This window comes from Cystoisospora suis (genome assembly GCF_002600585.1).
Source record: "Cystoisospora suis strain Wien I chromosome Unknown contig_2409, whole genome shotgun sequence".
NCBI classification, from domain to species: domain Eukaryota; phylum Apicomplexa; class Conoidasida; order Eucoccidiorida; family Sarcocystidae; genus Cystoisospora; species Cystoisospora suis.
Genome location: NW_027155208.1, coordinates 25,614 through 42,986, shown reverse-complemented (window position 1 = coordinate 42,986; position 17,373 = coordinate 25,614). Strand labels below are relative to the sequence as shown.

Here is a 17,373-nt window from a genome sequence, read left to right as displayed (position 1 = left end):
CTTGTCAAATCCTGGTTGCGTTTCTCTCTATGAAGCAAGCGGTCAGCTCCAAAAAAAATCTGGAACACCCGTCTTCGCATGCTAAGAAGTGGACTGATACACGAAGGGCCTTAAACGTTCTTCAAAAAGAGAGAAATGATAGGTTTATCAACAGTCTGCAGTTTGACGGACACTGGCAGTTCCAGCACTTGTCTCTCTCCGCCACCTAGGCGGCCGGGGTTTCACGAACAGTAGTACACACTAAACAGCTAAAGGCTCGCAACAAGGCAGAAGAGTGAAGCCGTTGCGAAGGTGACATCGAAGCCACCGGAGCAGTTCTAGGAGGACCCCAAAAGTTTCGGGCATGTCTCGTGAAAACAAAAAATCACCACAACGGCGTACACCCGAAGCACCGTTCAGTCCGTCCGCACCCATCAAAGAAGTAGGTGCCTGAATATACGAGCAGGGTGACGAAAAACAGTCATCGAGTAGCGAAACTTACCGAGCAAGCAGCTAAGAGAAAGAAGGACTGTGGGCTTCAGCTCTCTTACCAAGAAAACAGACTGTACAACGCTAGGCTTGTACTGAAACCGTCGAAAGCCGGGAGCGGCCTAAAGGGGCTGAGAGGTGCACCCTTTCACTAGCATCATCGGGAAGTTCTACACCTGCGCAGTGTGAGCAAGGTGAGCAAGGCAAACACCTGCTGCTGAGAAGCCGCTCAAACAGCGACTTCACTGAGAGTACAGGGCGCTTTCGCCGCTTCTCACATCTCTTTTGCCACCGACCCATTTGCAGCCTAAGAGCCTGACTTCCGAGCGCCCCCATCAATGCTAGATCAACGACAACTGGGACCTTAACTGACACAGGTGGCTCCTCTGGAGTTACTTCAGCTTCCCACAAGTCCAGCTTCTCTTCAGTAGACAACTGTCGCGTCGGCGGGACAGGCTGACGATGCTTCCGCGTTAATTCTCTCCACTTTCTCACAAATGCAGGTCTCGCAACGTTCCCAATCCTCTTCACAACAGTTTTGCTGACAGGAGGGGCTACCGGCTTTGGTGGAGGAGGCTTCTCCGGTTCGTCAGATGCGGACAGCGACTGAAGAAGTAGCAGTCGGCGCAGCTGCCGGCTTGACGCCCGCAACACCGGTGAGTCGAGCCTAGGGCTCTCCGGTGAAGGAGGCGGCGGGAGAGCAGGTACGTGCCCATCAGGTACTTCCTCAGGCACCTCTACTGGTGGAGGGGGCGAGAGCAACACCTCCTTCTCAGGTTCTTTTGAGCTGGGTGACCGTTCAGGTTCCGACTCCGATGAAGAAGACTCCTTTTCATTCACTTGTGGCAGCTGCATGTCACTTCCACTTTGTTGAATCTCTTCCAGCAGAGACACGCCCGCCGACTCCGCCGGGGCCTCCGTTTTTCGAGCGCTCCACTTATGAAATGATGTTACTCGGGAAGAGGACGGACGGTCATTCCGCCGCCCCGGCGGAGTGTGGGTCCGAGTGAAGGACCCTGGTGGGGGAGCGAGAAGAGAGGCCACTTCATCCGCCAGCGACGCCTTGGTCTCTTGCTGGAGTGCTTCGGCCGCGCTTTCGTCTGATCGGTTAGTCCCTGAACGTTTTGCTGCTGCGGCGGTTAGAGATCCGATGCGTTCCTCTGCCTCGTCAAGGCGTTCCAGAAGCGACTCATAATCCTCGGAAACTCTACGCAAAGCCCGAGCACACACAGGATAGCGCTGTGCAATGAAAGATGTCCCCCGCTCTCCGAATATCCACCATGAACTATCAACAGTGTATTACCGTTGGGAAGCCCTGACCGCGTCTATCGCAGAGACACTGTGGAGACCTCACCACGACGAAGATCGCGAGGACGGCCTGTTAGCCGCGCCTTTAGGTATGTCCCTGGCTCAAGAATACCCTCAGTTCACGACACTGCTGCTTCGTATACCGCTGATCAGCGTAGGTATACAAACCAAAGAAAGAAGGAAAACGCGGTTGCGGATATCGACTGTCCGGCAGGAAAATCAACATCTTGGGACGCCATGCGTGACACAAGAGAATCACCGAGTAAAGGCGAATCAAGTATCACTGAGTTAATGAGTGACACGTCACTCTTTACGTTGCCCCTTAGCTGCCTACCTGTGGAATTTCCGCCGCAGGGCTTCGCATTGGCGAAGACTGTCTTCAGCCTCTTCGTCGCGCTTCCGAAGCTCTTCCATATGGACTTCGTGCTGCTTCTTGAGCCGGCCTTGCAGCTCGTTTAAAAGTCCCTCCTGCATCACCCAGGACACTGCCTCTCCAACACCGATGAAAACACAAGGAACGCCCGCCGTAGACGAAGCCATACACTCCACTACTCACTGAACAACATCACAGCGTGGGCAGAGTACGGACCAGTCCCAGTTATTAGCGGGCATCACCACCCACTCCGCACAAGCCAACCTGTCCTTTCCAAGCAAATTGAATCCCAGGCATTTTTCTCTGTCCAGCTACCTCTGAGCCCCCACAAGAGAAACCAAAGAAATGCTTACCCGTCTCCTATCCATCTCGTCGCGGGCGTTGATGTCTCTCTCCAGCGCATCCAGCTGTTCACGTTGCTGCTGAGCCAGCTGCGGACGCAAAGAGAATGGTAGAGTGCACGCGAGCAAATGCTACGACAAGAAGAGCCAGGGCTGATCAAGTCAGTAACAGGAAGGGAAATCGTACAAATTTCCGGGTTTCCATCTGAAGGCTCACATAACCATTCTACCGTACAAACTTTGGTTTTACCAGCGCACAATAGCGAATAGACAGTGAGGGGGAATGCAAGCCAAGGCGGAAGGTCGAACTAGCACCCGGACACTTCTAACAAGTCGAGTGTGGCTGCTGGAACCCGAGAGTAGAACCACATATCTCCGGTAGTGACTTCTTTTGACCGCGTTACTGCGAAGACGTTCAACTGAACCTGCGCGAACCAGCCGAGCACCTTCCAAGGCAAGGACTTGGGAAGCAAGCTCACTTCAAAGTTGAGCATTAATTTCTGCTCCGCCACCTGAATCTTCTCCTTATATCTATCCAACATGTCCTGAAGCTGCAATCAACACAAACAAACAAGGCCCTGGTACAAAAGGAAGTTCATCACACAGTTGATCGCACCCGTGGCCGAGCCATCCGACGCTTCGAAAGAAACTAATCTGGAGAGAGCCCCGAACCCCTACACCCACTCCACACACGGCAAAGCGACGTCGTACGGCGATACAGTATTGTTCGCTCCTTGTCGCACGATCCTTCTAGCAGTCGAAACGCCTGTGGATGGAGAAGCGAAGCACACCACCTGCACTTCCTTGAAACCGCTCTTCTTTGGCGGCTGCACTAATACCCTGCAAACGCTCGACAGTGCAATTCCGTCTCCCCAACCGCTCCGTTTCCTACGTCTCCGAAAGGACTCACGTGCTGTCGATCTTCGAAGTTCTTCTCCTTCTCTTTGCTGAAGAGAGAGCCCAAATGGTAACATATAGACAAGTAGAAGTCAGCCATTTGAAGGAAAGTCGTCTTGAGCTGAGTCGCACGAGCAGGATCCAGATAAATGCCTTCTCCGGCTTCCGCATGGTGTTTGGAAGGGTCATCTCCTTTCCCGCCACTCTTAGTCTGTGTTTCTGCAGAGTCCGCGGCCGTACAGACCGACGCACCGTCATCGCGGACTGTACCCGGATGCTCCTCACGTTCCGTGCTCTTATGAACAGCAGACGCCACTGATGGAGCGTTGGACATAGTACTTGCAAAGCTGTCTTTCCGTGCCCACTCGAGACCGGCCTCACGAACTCGAGCAGGGCTGAGGCGACTCCACAGACTGTTGCTCCGACGCCTTGCTGACCCCTCAGTAGGGGGTGCCAGGCTGTGAACACTGTCCAGGGGTTCCCCGTCTGGGGCTGAGTCGGGCAGCTTGAACGTGTTTTGAACTGAAATCATAAAGAGGTTCACATGCCACAGCAAAAGCCACACAGGGATTACGAGACAGAGTTTCAGTTGCTTTTTCGAGCCTTCGTAAGGAAAACCTTTAAGCCGCAACTCTTCACACGCCCCTGGGCGCGCCCCTCTCCCTTCCATACGAACGCGTCCAGGTAAACAAGTAATTCACTAATCGTCGTAAGCACACCGTTTTTCGATAGCTCCCAGGTATCTCTCTAGGATAAACTAAAAAGGCCGCATTCGTAATTCGACTGGGTAGCTGGTACAGCCCCGCTCAGTCTCGACTTGTGCGAGCCGAAAGCGGAACTACGCACACCCATCGAGTGTGTCAAACCTCGACCACGTCGGTGACAGCTTAGAAAGGGTAAACTATATCAGCGTGGAGGCGACATATCTCCCAAAACGTCTGACCCTAAAATTCGTGCGGGGAGGTTCACAAAGACCAAGACCTCTAACGGTGTTCTTCACTTGGAGTCTTCTGTCAACAACAGTTGGTCTCACTGTAGAGAAAGGCCTTCCTCTTGGCACGCTTGACAAGCTGTTCCATACTGTCGCCCTCCATGACATTGTCAAGACGCTCAAAGTACCGCGCACTTTGCCCATGGCCAACATACTCATGGCAATCGCCAACTTTATCAGCAGGTCCACCAACTCCCCGGTGCCACTCCCCCTGTCGTAACAACGCCGCAACTTCCCGTAGATCAGGAGCAAGCCAAGCGGCGGCAGCGTCCTGCGCTCGAGACGCCTGGGCCAGCTGTTCCAGAGTATGCATCCCGACACCTCGGCCGGGTACCATTACTGTATGCGCACGCGCCCTTCCAGGCCAAGGAGGCTCAGTGGTCCCCGAAGCGCCTCCCTCACCAGGCATCCCGGATAATCGCCCCCCCGACGGTGTTGAGCTACCCAGAAAGGGAGTAGATGGAGCGATTGCTGAGCTGTGACGCGGGCTTCCAGCGCGTTTCATTAGCAGCCGAAGATCCTCCGCCGAGGCCAATCCGTCGTCCGCACCCGGAACCTGTAAGGCTGACGCTGCTGTACGCGATGTCGAGTCGCCTTGCGTGCCCTCTCTCACCCCCCCCTGGGTATCTATAACACTGAGCTTCGGTGACGGCCAAGTTGACGCGGGCTGTGTAACTACCGGGGCACTAACCATGAAATCCGCCGAAATAGGAGTATCTCTTCTTAACCGTTCTAAGCGCAGTCGGGGCACGACGCTTTGGAATGCGGCTGCAGCAGCAGCAAGCAGTTCATGTGGTGTCTGAGCACGTGAACGCGGGGAACTACTAGCAAGAGAGATCGGTGTACGCGCTACTGCCGGGGTCAACGCCAGGGGAGAGCTCGGGGTTATTGACGTCGGAGAAGGCGGCGGAGGAGCAAGACACTCATGCAAAGGTGATGCGGCGGGCGAAGGCTCCAAGGTGCCTGCCATAGTAGGCAAGTCTGTGCGCGGTGTCTGCGCCTGCTGACCGAGGTCGGCCGGGACCGACGTACTCCTTTCAGGGGACTCAAGGCTTGCAGGATTCAAAGGCGCTGGTGACCGAACGATGTTAGGAACTGGCTCTTGTCGAGACACGGGCGAGGGAGGGGGGGTGTGGCGACCAGACATCTCGTTGAGAAGCACCTGAGAACAGACACAGAAACTCATCACCCGGGAAAACTCAGATACACCTGCAGTCCCAATATAGTTGACCTACTCAAACGTACGGTCAGTTCGAAGATACAGCAAGACCCACCAAGTCTTTCTCACGGCTCGTCACTCTGCCGCCAGTGCTATCATCCTTTTTCAGACCTGCAGTAGTTAAACGACTCGGGAAAGTGTGACACGGAAACAGAGTCATCCAGCGGATCACTAGCTCCAAGAACATACATCCCTTCACATCTACCCGCACTCTCACGACAACTACAGAGCACCACAACCTTGATCGTTTCGAAGAGGCGGTCTGACATACATGCGGTTGTAGTCTGCACTTTGTCTTGAAATTGACAGCCACGACAAGAAATGAACCTAATGCCCAAAATGGCATCCTCATCAGCCCTGAGCCTGACTGTTCCCGTCGACGGAAGGTGTATCACTACTGTTGCCCGGTCTTCAGGCATGTCAACTGACTGCTAGAGACACAGTCTGAAATACGCAACTCACTTCCTTGACTTGGCTCGCTTCCCATGAAGTCTGCCGCGGCAGTTTCATCTCCAAGGCAGCGAGAATAGGGGCGGAGCATCCTGTAAGAAACAACACACGGACCAAGCAAAAGTTGAGAGGTAAGATGATGTGACACGCACTCGCAGCTTTTTTTTTTTTTTAACACCACGGAAAAATGACATGGGCAACGTCATAAAACGTTCCAGCTCCCCGCTTGTCTATATCCGCTGCGAAGAATCTGCGTCTAAGACACACTTGAGGAAGTTGTCCTATCGAATCAGTCCAGCTCGTCAGCACACCCCCCAAGCTTCGAATGTCCTTCTCTTTCACACCGGAACTTGGTCCAGTCACCGCTGTGACATACAATGCTGCCGCTGAAGTTGCTTACATGGCATGGACAAGTTACCACCGCAAACCGGCAAGCCACGTCCCGCAGGTATACGAGGCTATATATGACGCTGGCACATCTGCGCACACTGTCGAAAGAGCAGGTAGTAGCACCCTCTTCCCTGGTATGCAGCGCCACTGTGAGGAAATGGCGCCGGGTAAGGCACGAAGAAGGAGGTCGAGACCAGAAAGTCATACGCAGATGCCGATGCCAAGAAGACGTAAGTGCAGCACAGAAATGACACTGTTTACATTACACAATCTCGGTGTCGTCTAGGGGGCAAAGCCAGTCAGCTAAGAATAGAAGGCCGACAGATACACCCGACGGCGAGGGACTACAGCGACAACTCCATACGCATATGAACCTGTCATTGAGCTGTTGTCCTCACACTTGAAGCTGCTTCACGGGAACCGAGCTGCGTAATAGTCATGTAGCTCGATACGCGGCTCCAAACGGAACACTCGCCGACGTTTTCGGCTTAGCGTACCTGAGAGTTTGTTGAAGTCAGCTAACCGAATCCGGCCATCTTCACCCTGAAAGAAATCAGACAGACTCACCATTCCTCAATGTCGCCGAGCCGAAGTAGCGGCGCCGTCTTTCTGCACGAGCTACCTCTGTTTCCTACTCTAACAATCCCGAAGCAGGAACACTCCCAGTGCGCCTTACTACGACTGAAGGTCAACTCCGGCGAACCTCGCCAAAGATGGCTGCCAACGATACGCAGTAGTCAAACTCCTTGGAAAACAGAGTGAGTACTCGGTGACTTCAGAGTCACAGTATATATACGAACGGCAAAGAGAACCACGGGCTTGAATGCAGATAAGGCAGGTCACTCAGAAGGGTTGCCGTGCCTGCACGGTGCGGCTGGCATATTCCTACCTGACAGTACTTTGGCAAGAGTACAATGTGACACCCCAACATGACCCCCCCCATGACCGTCCTGTCGGCACAGCAGGAATCTCCTGGCACTTCAATGAGACATGACAACTACAGTGGACACAAGAGACGGACTCATCAGGAATAATTGCCAGTTTGTCGAAAAAGACAGAGGTAAAGTACCATGTCATCTATCTTATGTTATACAGCGCTCGTCAATACTCTCTATCGGCAGTCTTCTCGCCTTTGTTCACATGTTGAACAGGCATCGTGAAAGTGAAGTTACTTCTCTTTGTGGACCCCTATGAGTCATGCTCGCTAAAAAGTAACAGTAAAACTTTGCTGGAATGAACGGCATCGCACCACAAGCATTACCCCCCGAACTGATGTCCCAATATCAGATACAACGAACAATACCCCTGCCCTCTGATTAAGTAACAGCCACGTCATATATATATAGAGAGATGAAGAAGAGAGGAGAAAGCAACTACAGGAAGATTCCCGTGCAACTACCATCCGCGGCCAATAGCCTCCACTATCTTCAAAACCGAATGATCATAACCGCTGACGAGCCGGGCAAGATGAATCGTAACTAGCTGGTGCCCCCGTCAAAAAGGCGCCTTGGTCCCCTCACGACTATGAGAACGGTGAAAAAGATGTTTCGCCAGGGACAACGAAAAGAATCCGCTGGGTCGCTCCACACCTCGGGTTCTCTAATCCCGTTTTCTTCAGTACACAAGGAGATCGATGCACGGAACACAGGCGGCAAAAGCTGGCGCTCGAGGAGAACCGACCCTCCGACGTTCAGGGGTCCCGAAGTTGCCGGGGAAAGTGACTCAACGGACGTACGTCTTCATACACACCACACCGATCTAAACAACTGCCGACTGAGCAACCTATCTGTGATTCGTGAAGTTGGAGCATAGAGAGAAATGTCCCTACGACGCTATAGCAACCGCTTAACTGCTGAGTCTTTGTGCGACAGCTTGCCTATACAGATGTGAGGAAGGATGAAGCGCTCAGGATGGTGTCCAGCACGATATATGCTGTCACCGGTCAACACGGCTGAATAATAAGGACACGACCACGCCGAAACGAGAAAAGAGGGGAATATAGACAGATTGAAGAGACACGCACGCAGAAGAGCCATCCACGACTGGGGCAAACTCCGTGAAGCATTTTAGCTAAAACAGTCAAACTCCCGTGCGCGCCGTCCAACAGAAGTGGGAATAGTACGAGTATGTCACCACATTCATCTGATACGAAACAAAGTACCCTGATGCATACGAGTTCATCTAGCGAGAGACCACGAGCTGAAATTGACGTGGGCTTTTGTTGCCATCGTACTTACTGCGATGCCGTCCACAAGCTTTGAGAGTTCTTCCCGCAGTGTACCCGGTGTAACACCCTCAGATTGACCCTCTGGCGACGGTGAGCTGGCATCGCCGACATTCGCACTGCCGGAACGTTGCCGGTGTTTTGTAGGTGATAGTGGGTTGGAGTGATCGGAAAAGCTTCGCCGTAGAAGAAGAGACCGTTGGGAAGACTGTGACCTCTCCTCCTCTAAACTCGGAGGAGTATGCCAGGGGGGCGACGGCGCTGCCATTGTTGGGACGAATTAGGAATTGAGGGTCAGTATTACTCCTACAGTTGGTCTCGAGCCGCAAAAAAGCTGTCCTCAGTGAAAGAGCTGAGTAATATCCAGGCAAACCTGGGGTCAACGAGTTCTTTCCGTTTTTCCCGGGTGCTAGATAGTACCAGCCCAACACCCTTGGGATCCGCACGCCCGTCTCTTTGGTGGGCCGACTGGGATGTTTCACTTCCCCGGCCCCGGGAGCAGAAGCAGTACCAGGAGCCCGCCAATACAAGGAGGCCGGATGCAAACAAGGTAAAGAACCTTCTCCGCCCCGGAACCGCCACACGAAAGCTTCGACAAGTCACAACTGCAATTTGTCGTTATGAGGTCGGAGGCCCCCGAGGGGGGGCCATTGCGCAGCTCTCTTTCCCTCTGCTTGCCGAAGAAACGTTTACGATGCCAACTTCACCGCGCAATAACCGCATGAGAAGTAAAATCCGATGCCATTCACAAGGCACTCTTTCCGCATACTGCACCTGTAAAGTATCTTTCACGGTCGCGAGCGCCTTCCGCGTTCACTGCGCAATCGGTAGGCCATTTCCCTCGCGACGGGGACGTGAAGGCAGGAAACTGACAACCTCCGGCAATCCTGATCATGATAGAGAAGACGCCGGAGAGAGGCCCTCTTCAAAAAGGCTCACGCTTTCTGCAGTGCGTTCTGCATCGAGAGGGAAATACGTCGATGCATCGAAATCAAGCTCAAGGGACCAAGGGGGATTATGGTTCTTTGTCGGTGCCCGAGAGGATCAGTTGATTCGAAAAAAAGGTCCCGAGTGAAACGCAAGCTGATCGGTTGAGACAGAGCTTCCACATAAAAAGAAAATTACACCGAACGAACAGCATGAAGATCATTCCCGGTGAAGCTGTGTGCCGGGCTTGCCGCCACAGGCCAGCCGTGACGATGCAGTGCAGAGACCTGTTCTGTCCCATAACGTCGAGTTCCCGTAACGTCTCCCAAGCTAGCTGCGGATAATGTCGGTGCGTAATGAATGCATCGAGCGGTGTTCAGGGCAAGTATGAGTTCAACTGAGGAAGGGAAAGTGGAAGCTAACGACAACTCATCAACTCTAATCACTTGCGCACCTTCTTTCTGCTGCTCATCTGCCATGCCGGTGCGCCGGAGGCATCCAGGCCATTCAAGTACCGCTGCCGGTCCTCTGCTTGGGCATTTGAGCTACTTCTGCTTGTCCACCATTTAGTGCTGGGTAAAACTGACACGTACTTACTCTGTCTCCGTATCTTCACGCATCAGGCAGCTGTTGAGATCCGTCATTACTTTTTTCGGTAAAAACAATCCTGTAACGACCTAGCTTCCCGCGGACGCAACACGCAACCCGTGTCAACCGCCCCTCCACCCGTAGACTGAATACCTTGCTGAGCAAACGCTGAGAGCAGCGTGCTGCGTCGAAGTGGAGTACCGGCCTCTCATGACTAGTATGGTTAAGCCCTACGGGTGTATATGTACGTGCATATACAGCCCTAGGGAAATGATATGAAATGTGTGGGGGTTCGTATTTGTTAAAAAGAGCGGGCTGCAGAACCACGACGTCTACTTCTCACGTCACATCGACGCAGACGGGGGCAGGCCCACGAGAGCCTTACTCTTCTTTAGAAAGCCTCACGCCCGCTTCTTTTCAATTACTGTCACCAGTTAATCCATCGTGGGCTCATTGACTCTCAGAGCAACTACACCGGAGTGAGAGATAGGTGACCTCAGGCTGCCAAGCGCTCATGGAGAGCCTGACCTCCCGGCTTGACTCGGCCACTGCATCCGTGCCAGAAGCGGCTGACATCTCTGCATCAACACCACCAGGATTTAGAATTAGGACCGTCAGGCGCCGATGAAAGAACGACTGTCACGACACTGCAGGCACTTATGCATACGCGGACTGAGTGCACTGTGGCAGCAGCCGTCCTGCACGTCAGTCAGTCCCAGTCGTACCGGGCACTTTCGTTAGCTGGGCCCCGAGGGTACACTCCAGCCACCGTGTCACTCCGGAGGCCTACTCAAGAAAGACCGTGTCACTCCGGAGGCCTACTCAAGAAAGACCGCGACAAAGGCGGCGGCTTACAATCACTGCCGAGCTCCAAGTTGGCTCCGCCAATCAAGTTCACTACGACCGCTACGCTCGAAATGTCGTCCTCAGACAAGTCGCACATCCACTCGGAGAGACTTCTAGTGCGCACGCAGCCAGGGGCGTGCCCATCCAGACTCATCCTACAAAATTCTCAGCTCTATCTCGTTATCTGTCTCCCGCGCGTCAGTTTCGCTTGCCCGGCGTACATTGTCCGCCTGCAAGCACTGCCTATCCCGGGCGCCGGCAGGTGAGCCGTATACCTGGGGTAGTGGTCGCGTTGTCGTGCTTTCACGTGCTTCAGCTTCGGATTGCTCGGACACGGCTACGCCTGCCGGAAGCCGGAATGTGCAGCTCCTGCTGCTGGTCTGTGTTTCGCTCAGACTGGCCACACGAAGAGGAGGGCTCGCAGTCGAAGCTCTCTCCAACCGGATTTCCTGCAGTTCCACTCGCTGACAGAGAAACTGCGACAGTGCCGTAGTCGCGATGGCTCCAGCGAGACTACATAACCACCAGCTCACTGTTGGAACAAGCATGGCACACAAAGCACCCGACCCAACCTCAATGAACACTCCTCTCACCAAGACAGATGGCCTGTCGCTATGCTTGCGGTTGCCACCGACCCCGCGATCTCTCTGTAGCGGAAACAAAGGAACATACTAGAGAATCGCCTTCACGAGATGTAGTACGCCTGTGATATGCCCGAGTACACTCCCCACAAGAGGGGAATCACGCTCTGCTAATTAAAAGGGTGTCGGCGGATTCAGTCCTTCTTTCGTGTCTCAGGTACTACCGAGTGCCCTTGTCTCTGTCTCTCCGCCGGGATTGAGGCACTTTGACTCTATCTCAAATCACGAAGTACCCCGTCTTTCAATGGCATGCAACTTACGCTGATGAGGAAATCCGCTCAAGGCCCAGCAGGCAAGGAAGTGCAGGAAATGTATAGAGAAGCAAAAATCAAGGCACTTGCGGGCTCGTTCAACAACTAGAAAGACAAGGTATGACCTGCTCACACAAGAGAACACGTGCACCACCGCGTAACACTTCTCATGGTCACATCAAATTCACCTCATTGACAGAAAGATGTCGAACTTTGCTACAGCACACAGCTGCGCCTTCATCTCTCGTACCACCATTCTCAAATATCACAGAGCTGAAGTCACAGCAAAAATGTATTCACTCAGGACCCGCTACTTTTTGACTCGCTCTTTTTATCCCCACAGAAAGGAACGACCTGTGTTCCAACCTTTTACGAGGATACCGAACAGGGGGCACTTCTGCTGGCAGCATGCTTTACTGCTGGTGGTGTGCTGTCTTCGTACAAGAAAAGCCACCACACAAATAACGAGAGGCACCTCCTCCTCTTGAGTCATCCCTTTGCCGTGTGTCAGCAACACAGTGTTTCTACCCTATCAGCACGCCGACGCTGCACCAAAGTTCACTCAACTGGAGGAACGCAGCGGTTGTACTACTCAAATGCACATCGGTGTTTACCCTAAAGTTCCCCGTGACATCAATGACTGGTACGGAGCTGATTAGCGTCTCAAATTTCGTAGCCGCCTTGTTACCACTTGGTCTTGTTTCGGACAGCCACGCTGCTGCATGACGTACATAGCTAAACTGGTTAAGAAAAACACAAGAAGAAGAACGCGGCCTTCTTTCGTGAGGAAGCTGTAGAGCTTTGTTTCAAAGAGAACATGAGATCTTCGGAGGCCTTTGTATCCCCTTTTTCTTTTACTTTCCATTGCCTGCTCGCGGCCAGGAAGACGGTCCTGTTGACGAGCAGAATCACTCTGCTTTCCTGCATTTTGTACTTCCTCGTTTCGCGTCTCCATAGGGCTCAAGTCCGTCTCTCTGGAGGTCTCAGGCGGTTGTAGTCTGGGGAGGAACGGCTGAACTTTCTCGTCCGCGGAGTTTGCTGACCCCTCAGTCGGAGCAGAAGCGAAGCCAAGTGATGACGAACGTATGAATAGAGAATGCTGACCTCCAGAAGATGACCTAGGCGCCACGTCACCCTCCAGAACAAGGAGGAGTCCATCGCCTGCAGACGGGAGGCTACTGGCCTCATCTCCCAAATCTATCAAGAACGTGAGCGCGACTAGGGATAAGAGGGCATAGACCAGGTAGAAACCCGACTGAAGTAAAGCAATCTGTGTAAGAACATACTTCGGACTTGACGTAGTGCTACCGTAGAGAGCTCCACTTGCAAGCGCGTATAACGGAGGGGAGCCTCCCGATAAGTCTACACTAGTCTTCTTTGGAAAACCACGACTAGAGCTAGCAGCTCCCCTCACATTCTTCTGCTGCGGAGGGACTAGTAACCGGCTTTCCGGTGAGAGGTGCGGAGAAGTGGACGGACTGCACTGCACCCCGTCATGTCCCTCCCTTGGAGACAGTGTTCTCTGAGATACACCTAACGGTGCAGAGCGGCGCATCGTGAAAGCACAAAGTAAACATCGAGATGGGTTGCAACGCAACTAAGAACGCTCCATGCTAGAGGAAGTGGTTGACCAAAGTACCAGCAACAGCGCTCAGCGGAGAAGCACGCCGCGGACTGAATGGGAAAGAAAAGAAAAGCCTAGCCATCTCCCATGAGGAGAGGCGGCCCTCCGACTAGTGAAGCGCCTCCAGAAGAAGTAACTTTCACGGAGGCGGCTGACAGCTCAGACGTGAGACGAGCTGGAATACACCCTGCGGATCGTGCTCACGAAACAGCCGGCTTACAAGGATTCCGAGTATGTCACTCGAGCCGCTTGCAAGCGCAAAGAGCGCAGGAGAAAGGCTTGATCTCGCCAAACAACCATGTCTTGGACCGGTAGGGAATGACGGCTTTCTACGATAAAAAGGGCGTGGAGATAGCACACCACCTCTCCGGTGACTCGAACCGCAGTGCCGAGACTAACACAGCGACGATTTACGAAGTAACAAACTCAAAATGCGGAGTGCTGAATCCATCTTCACAGCACATTGCCTGCATTGCAACGGGCATGCGTTCGAACCGAGACCGCCAGGTACGTGAAAAGAAATGGAGGGTCAGTATCCTCCGGGTATTTTGGGAGTGATCTACACGAAAAGGTACAGATGCGTCTACAGCGGAGGACTCGGCCACCACCCCGAGTGCATTCTGGTCTGGAGACCGGTGAAGGCAGCTTGCGCATGCACACGCAAGCCAGCCTGCTCAGATGCGCCGGGAGGGAGCGAATCTGTTGCCGTGGCTGTCCGTGCACCGCTGTGTGTAGCCGGGCATCCGAAGAGCGGCAGACAACTTAGGTCGGCGGCTACTTCTGAGCTGGGTGTACACTGAACGATCTTCCGCTCGGCATGCTTAGTTGTGAGCCTCATGGAGGGATTCCGCCAGGTGTGCTGATGAAAAAGCCATGTAGCTGTCCAAATGGTGGAGCCTGCTTGGACCCGCGTATTTCGCGTCTACTGCAGCTGGCGATCCAGCGAACTATCCGTCCACCCCGTGCTGTTAGAACAGCTCCGCAAGGGAATCGGTGGTAGTGCTGTTGGAAAAGTAATGTCGAAGTGTTCGCTGAGTGCCGGGGGGTACTTCCTCGGGTACAGTTAGAATGCAGTTCATGCCATTCTACCGAGCTCCTGGACTGTTCAGCCAGTTGCACGCGGTGACTACGACATTGCAGAACTGGGTCACCAGCACTCCCAAGGAAACTCCAGCTGTTTCTGCAGATCCGTCCGTCTTAAAGCCTGTACTGCACGGCAACTTCTTTCACCGGTGATTCTGAAGAGTCGAAGGTGCAAAAACCAAACTACCCCAGAGAGGACAAAGGCTTTCTCACCACTCCGTAGAGCATGGCATCTGGTCTTCTCTCCAGTTCCTAGGAGCAGCCTTAGTCGAAGGTGCGGAAAAAAAGTGATCGCAATTCGCTCACTACAATCCGGTATGGTATGCTCTGCAGCGGAGGCCTAAACAGGACCACCCTGTGGACGAACGCGACTCCAGGCAGCCGCACGCCACGCTCCTAACAGAAAGGTGGCACGCGCCAACGCTTAGCTCGAACTCAGCATAGCACATGCAACAAGCAGGCACAGCTGCCTCTGAATGAGGTTCTGATACAATAACTGTCTTCGACAGGAGCTCTGCAGCTAATCTAAGTGGAAAGTTTCGGGTCACGGAAATCGTCTTCATTCCGCCATGGAGCAAGCAAGTCGAAATCCGGTGAGCACAGCCCTGCTGCGTTCCGGCGAGGTTTACCAGTCCAAGCTGGAACGGAGTCTGAAACTGCGGAACAACGATAATTCATCCTGTCGCGAAGTACGCGAGTCAGAAAGAGGCGAGATTCCGCGCGCTCTGTGCCTGCCGTGCCAGGCAGTTGCCCCGGCCGTTGTGTGACAGACTGAGAAGTGTTCGGAGCAGTATACATCATTGTCCACCTACTACCCAGCAACGAGATTCCGCGCGCACCGTGCCAGGAAATTGTCGAGGGCGTTGTGCGACAGGCTGAGAAGTGTTCGGAGCAGAATACATGTTTGCTATGTGTGCCTACCTCACGCTAGGCCTACAAACCTTCCCGTGGCAGTATCTCCCCATCGTGTTTCTCGTGGCCTCACGCCCCCATCTTGGCTTAAGCACATGAAGGAGACAATGGCTGTACCAGGGCTGATTGTTCCATCGCCGACCTGCGGCATCCCCAGCCCATTCGAGAGCAACCACAGTTTCCGCTGACGCAACAGAAAGCCGAGGTTTGTCTGTGCGAGCTGAGAGGCAACGTAAGTATTAAGGAAACCCACTTCCGACCAGTCTTTGGACAAGTTTGTACTACACGGCAAACGTGTGTCGGACGGAGAGAAACGCATCATTGTACACGTCGACCAGTCGTGGGCGTTCACCGGACGCCGCCCGGGGCTTGCGAGATACCCAAGCACACGAGCTGAAAGCTCCTTGTTCCATTGCCTCCCAAAGCGAGAAAGACGGGATGGAAGTCTGGTTCCCTTCTAATCACTGACCTGGCTTACGGCCACCGATACTCAAGACCATGAGCACGGACAGGTGGAACACCTAGGAAGAGAACCCGGACTTCAGTGACCACTCTTCTCTGCAATTAGGACTCGTGCTCGCCCTGAAATTTCGAGGCATTTTCGTTCGGCTTGTTGTCGAAGAAGCTGTGATGCTTGAATTTGACGATGCCGTAGGCATTTGCAACGCAAGGAACGGCAACAATGGTCATAGGGATCCATGGAGGCACGAACTGACTCACTTCCTTAAACAAAAAACGAAGGCCGGACGCTCCGGACATCTTGCAATCTTGAAGAAGACACGGTACCCGACTGCCCTTTCGCACGAGCAACAGCTTTGTCAGCGTGCGGAGTATGAGAGAGAAAGCCGACAGCAAAGCCTACAGACTGAAAGAAAAAACCTCTTCCTCGAAATCTCTGTCCAACCGCCTTGCATGTGAAGAAAGACGTACGTGGCGAGGCATTCCAGTTTATCAAAGTCGCGAAACGCGGGAGTTCTTTCTCCTCTATATACGGCGATATCCCATTTCAGCGTTTCCCGCCTTGAGCTGCTGCTGTGCCTGTCTCCTACTGCCGGAGGGTCAGCGCAGGACTAAGGACCTAGGCGCGACAGCACGGAAAAAGAGAATCGGAAGAGAAAAACTTTGTCTCATTTCCTCCCAGGAGCTGGTACCGAGTCACTTGCAGCCTTTCAGCCGACGCAAGAGCGGATTGGAGACTTCACTCCAGTAGACCGGAGTCTAGCCGTGAGGGCAGCTTCCTTGCGTCAGCGCTCCTCGGAGTTCAGCCAAAGCTTTTATAGACTGTAGCTTCCACTTCTTTTCTGAAGGTACCACGCTCTTTTATGCCAGTTAGCACTCAAGTTGCCTTTCGTTATGGACAGCATTGTCACCCGAGTAGTGATCTTTTGTCGAGCGTGCCAAGTGTGTAGTGACGATCATTCCTCCAGTCTCCGCGGTCGCCAGCACTCACTTTACTGTCGTTTCTTGTAGACAGTCTTGGCAGTCTCAGAGGCGCCAAGCGCGTGGGCAGATTTCCTCGCAACAGTTCAGACGCAAGCGTACAGCACCAGGCGATCAGCAGGTGACCTCGGGAGTCTTCCTGCTCACGCTTCTGGGTCTGTTTGCGACTATTCTTTGGCTCCGAGGGGGCTGTGGTGTTTCATTCAGGACTGATTACACGGAGACACGGCGGGCTCACTAGCTTGCTAGGTGTAGAACAAAGCACCTGCCCAGTCGATCCCTTACGCCAACTGTATTCGTTCTAGTTGGTCCTGAGGACGTCTTCCCTTTTATGACAGTCCATTGTCACTTCCGGCTTTTCCTGTTCACGCTTTACTCTTTCTCCCTGCTCGGTGGGTAG

General features: G+C 53.5%; 3 protein-coding genes across 3 annotated transcripts; all 3 read right to left on the bottom strand.

The window, feature by feature from the left end:
- Positions 1–88: 88 nt before the first annotated feature.
- On the bottom strand, positions 89–9,995 carry CSUI_005025 (uncharacterized protein). The gene is made up of 9 exons (XM_068065205.1): positions 8,675–9,995; positions 6,935–6,980; positions 6,060–6,139; positions 4,421–5,540; positions 3,401–3,909; positions 2,970–3,041; positions 2,503–2,580; positions 2,111–2,244; positions 89–1,675 (listed from the first exon to the last, which is right to left on the bottom strand). Exons 1-9 carry the CDS (start codon positions 8,927–8,929, stop codon positions 553–555), a joined length of 3,417 nt encoding a protein of 1,138 aa, XP_067922821.1. The 5' UTR covers positions 8,930–9,995; the 3' UTR covers positions 89–552.
- A 1,303-nt stretch (positions 9,996–11,298) lies between these two features.
- On the bottom strand, positions 11,299–14,101 carry CSUI_005024 (uncharacterized protein). The gene is made up of 3 exons (XM_068065204.1): positions 12,646–14,101; positions 11,886–12,039; positions 11,299–11,554 (listed from the first exon to the last, which is right to left on the bottom strand). The coding sequence occupies exons 1-2, from the start codon at positions 13,467–13,469 to the stop codon at positions 11,886–11,888; spliced, it is 978 nt and encodes a 325-aa protein (XP_067922820.1). The 5' UTR covers positions 13,470–14,101; the 3' UTR covers positions 11,299–11,554.
- A 1,658-nt stretch (positions 14,102–15,759) lies between these two features.
- Positions 15,760–16,887, bottom strand: CSUI_005023 (uncharacterized protein). The gene has a single exon (XM_068065203.1). The coding sequence runs from the start codon at positions 16,290–16,292 to the stop codon at positions 16,098–16,100; it is 195 nt and encodes a 64-aa protein (XP_067922819.1). The 5' UTR covers positions 16,293–16,887; the 3' UTR covers positions 15,760–16,097.
- Between the last annotated feature and the right edge of the window lie 486 nt (positions 16,888–17,373).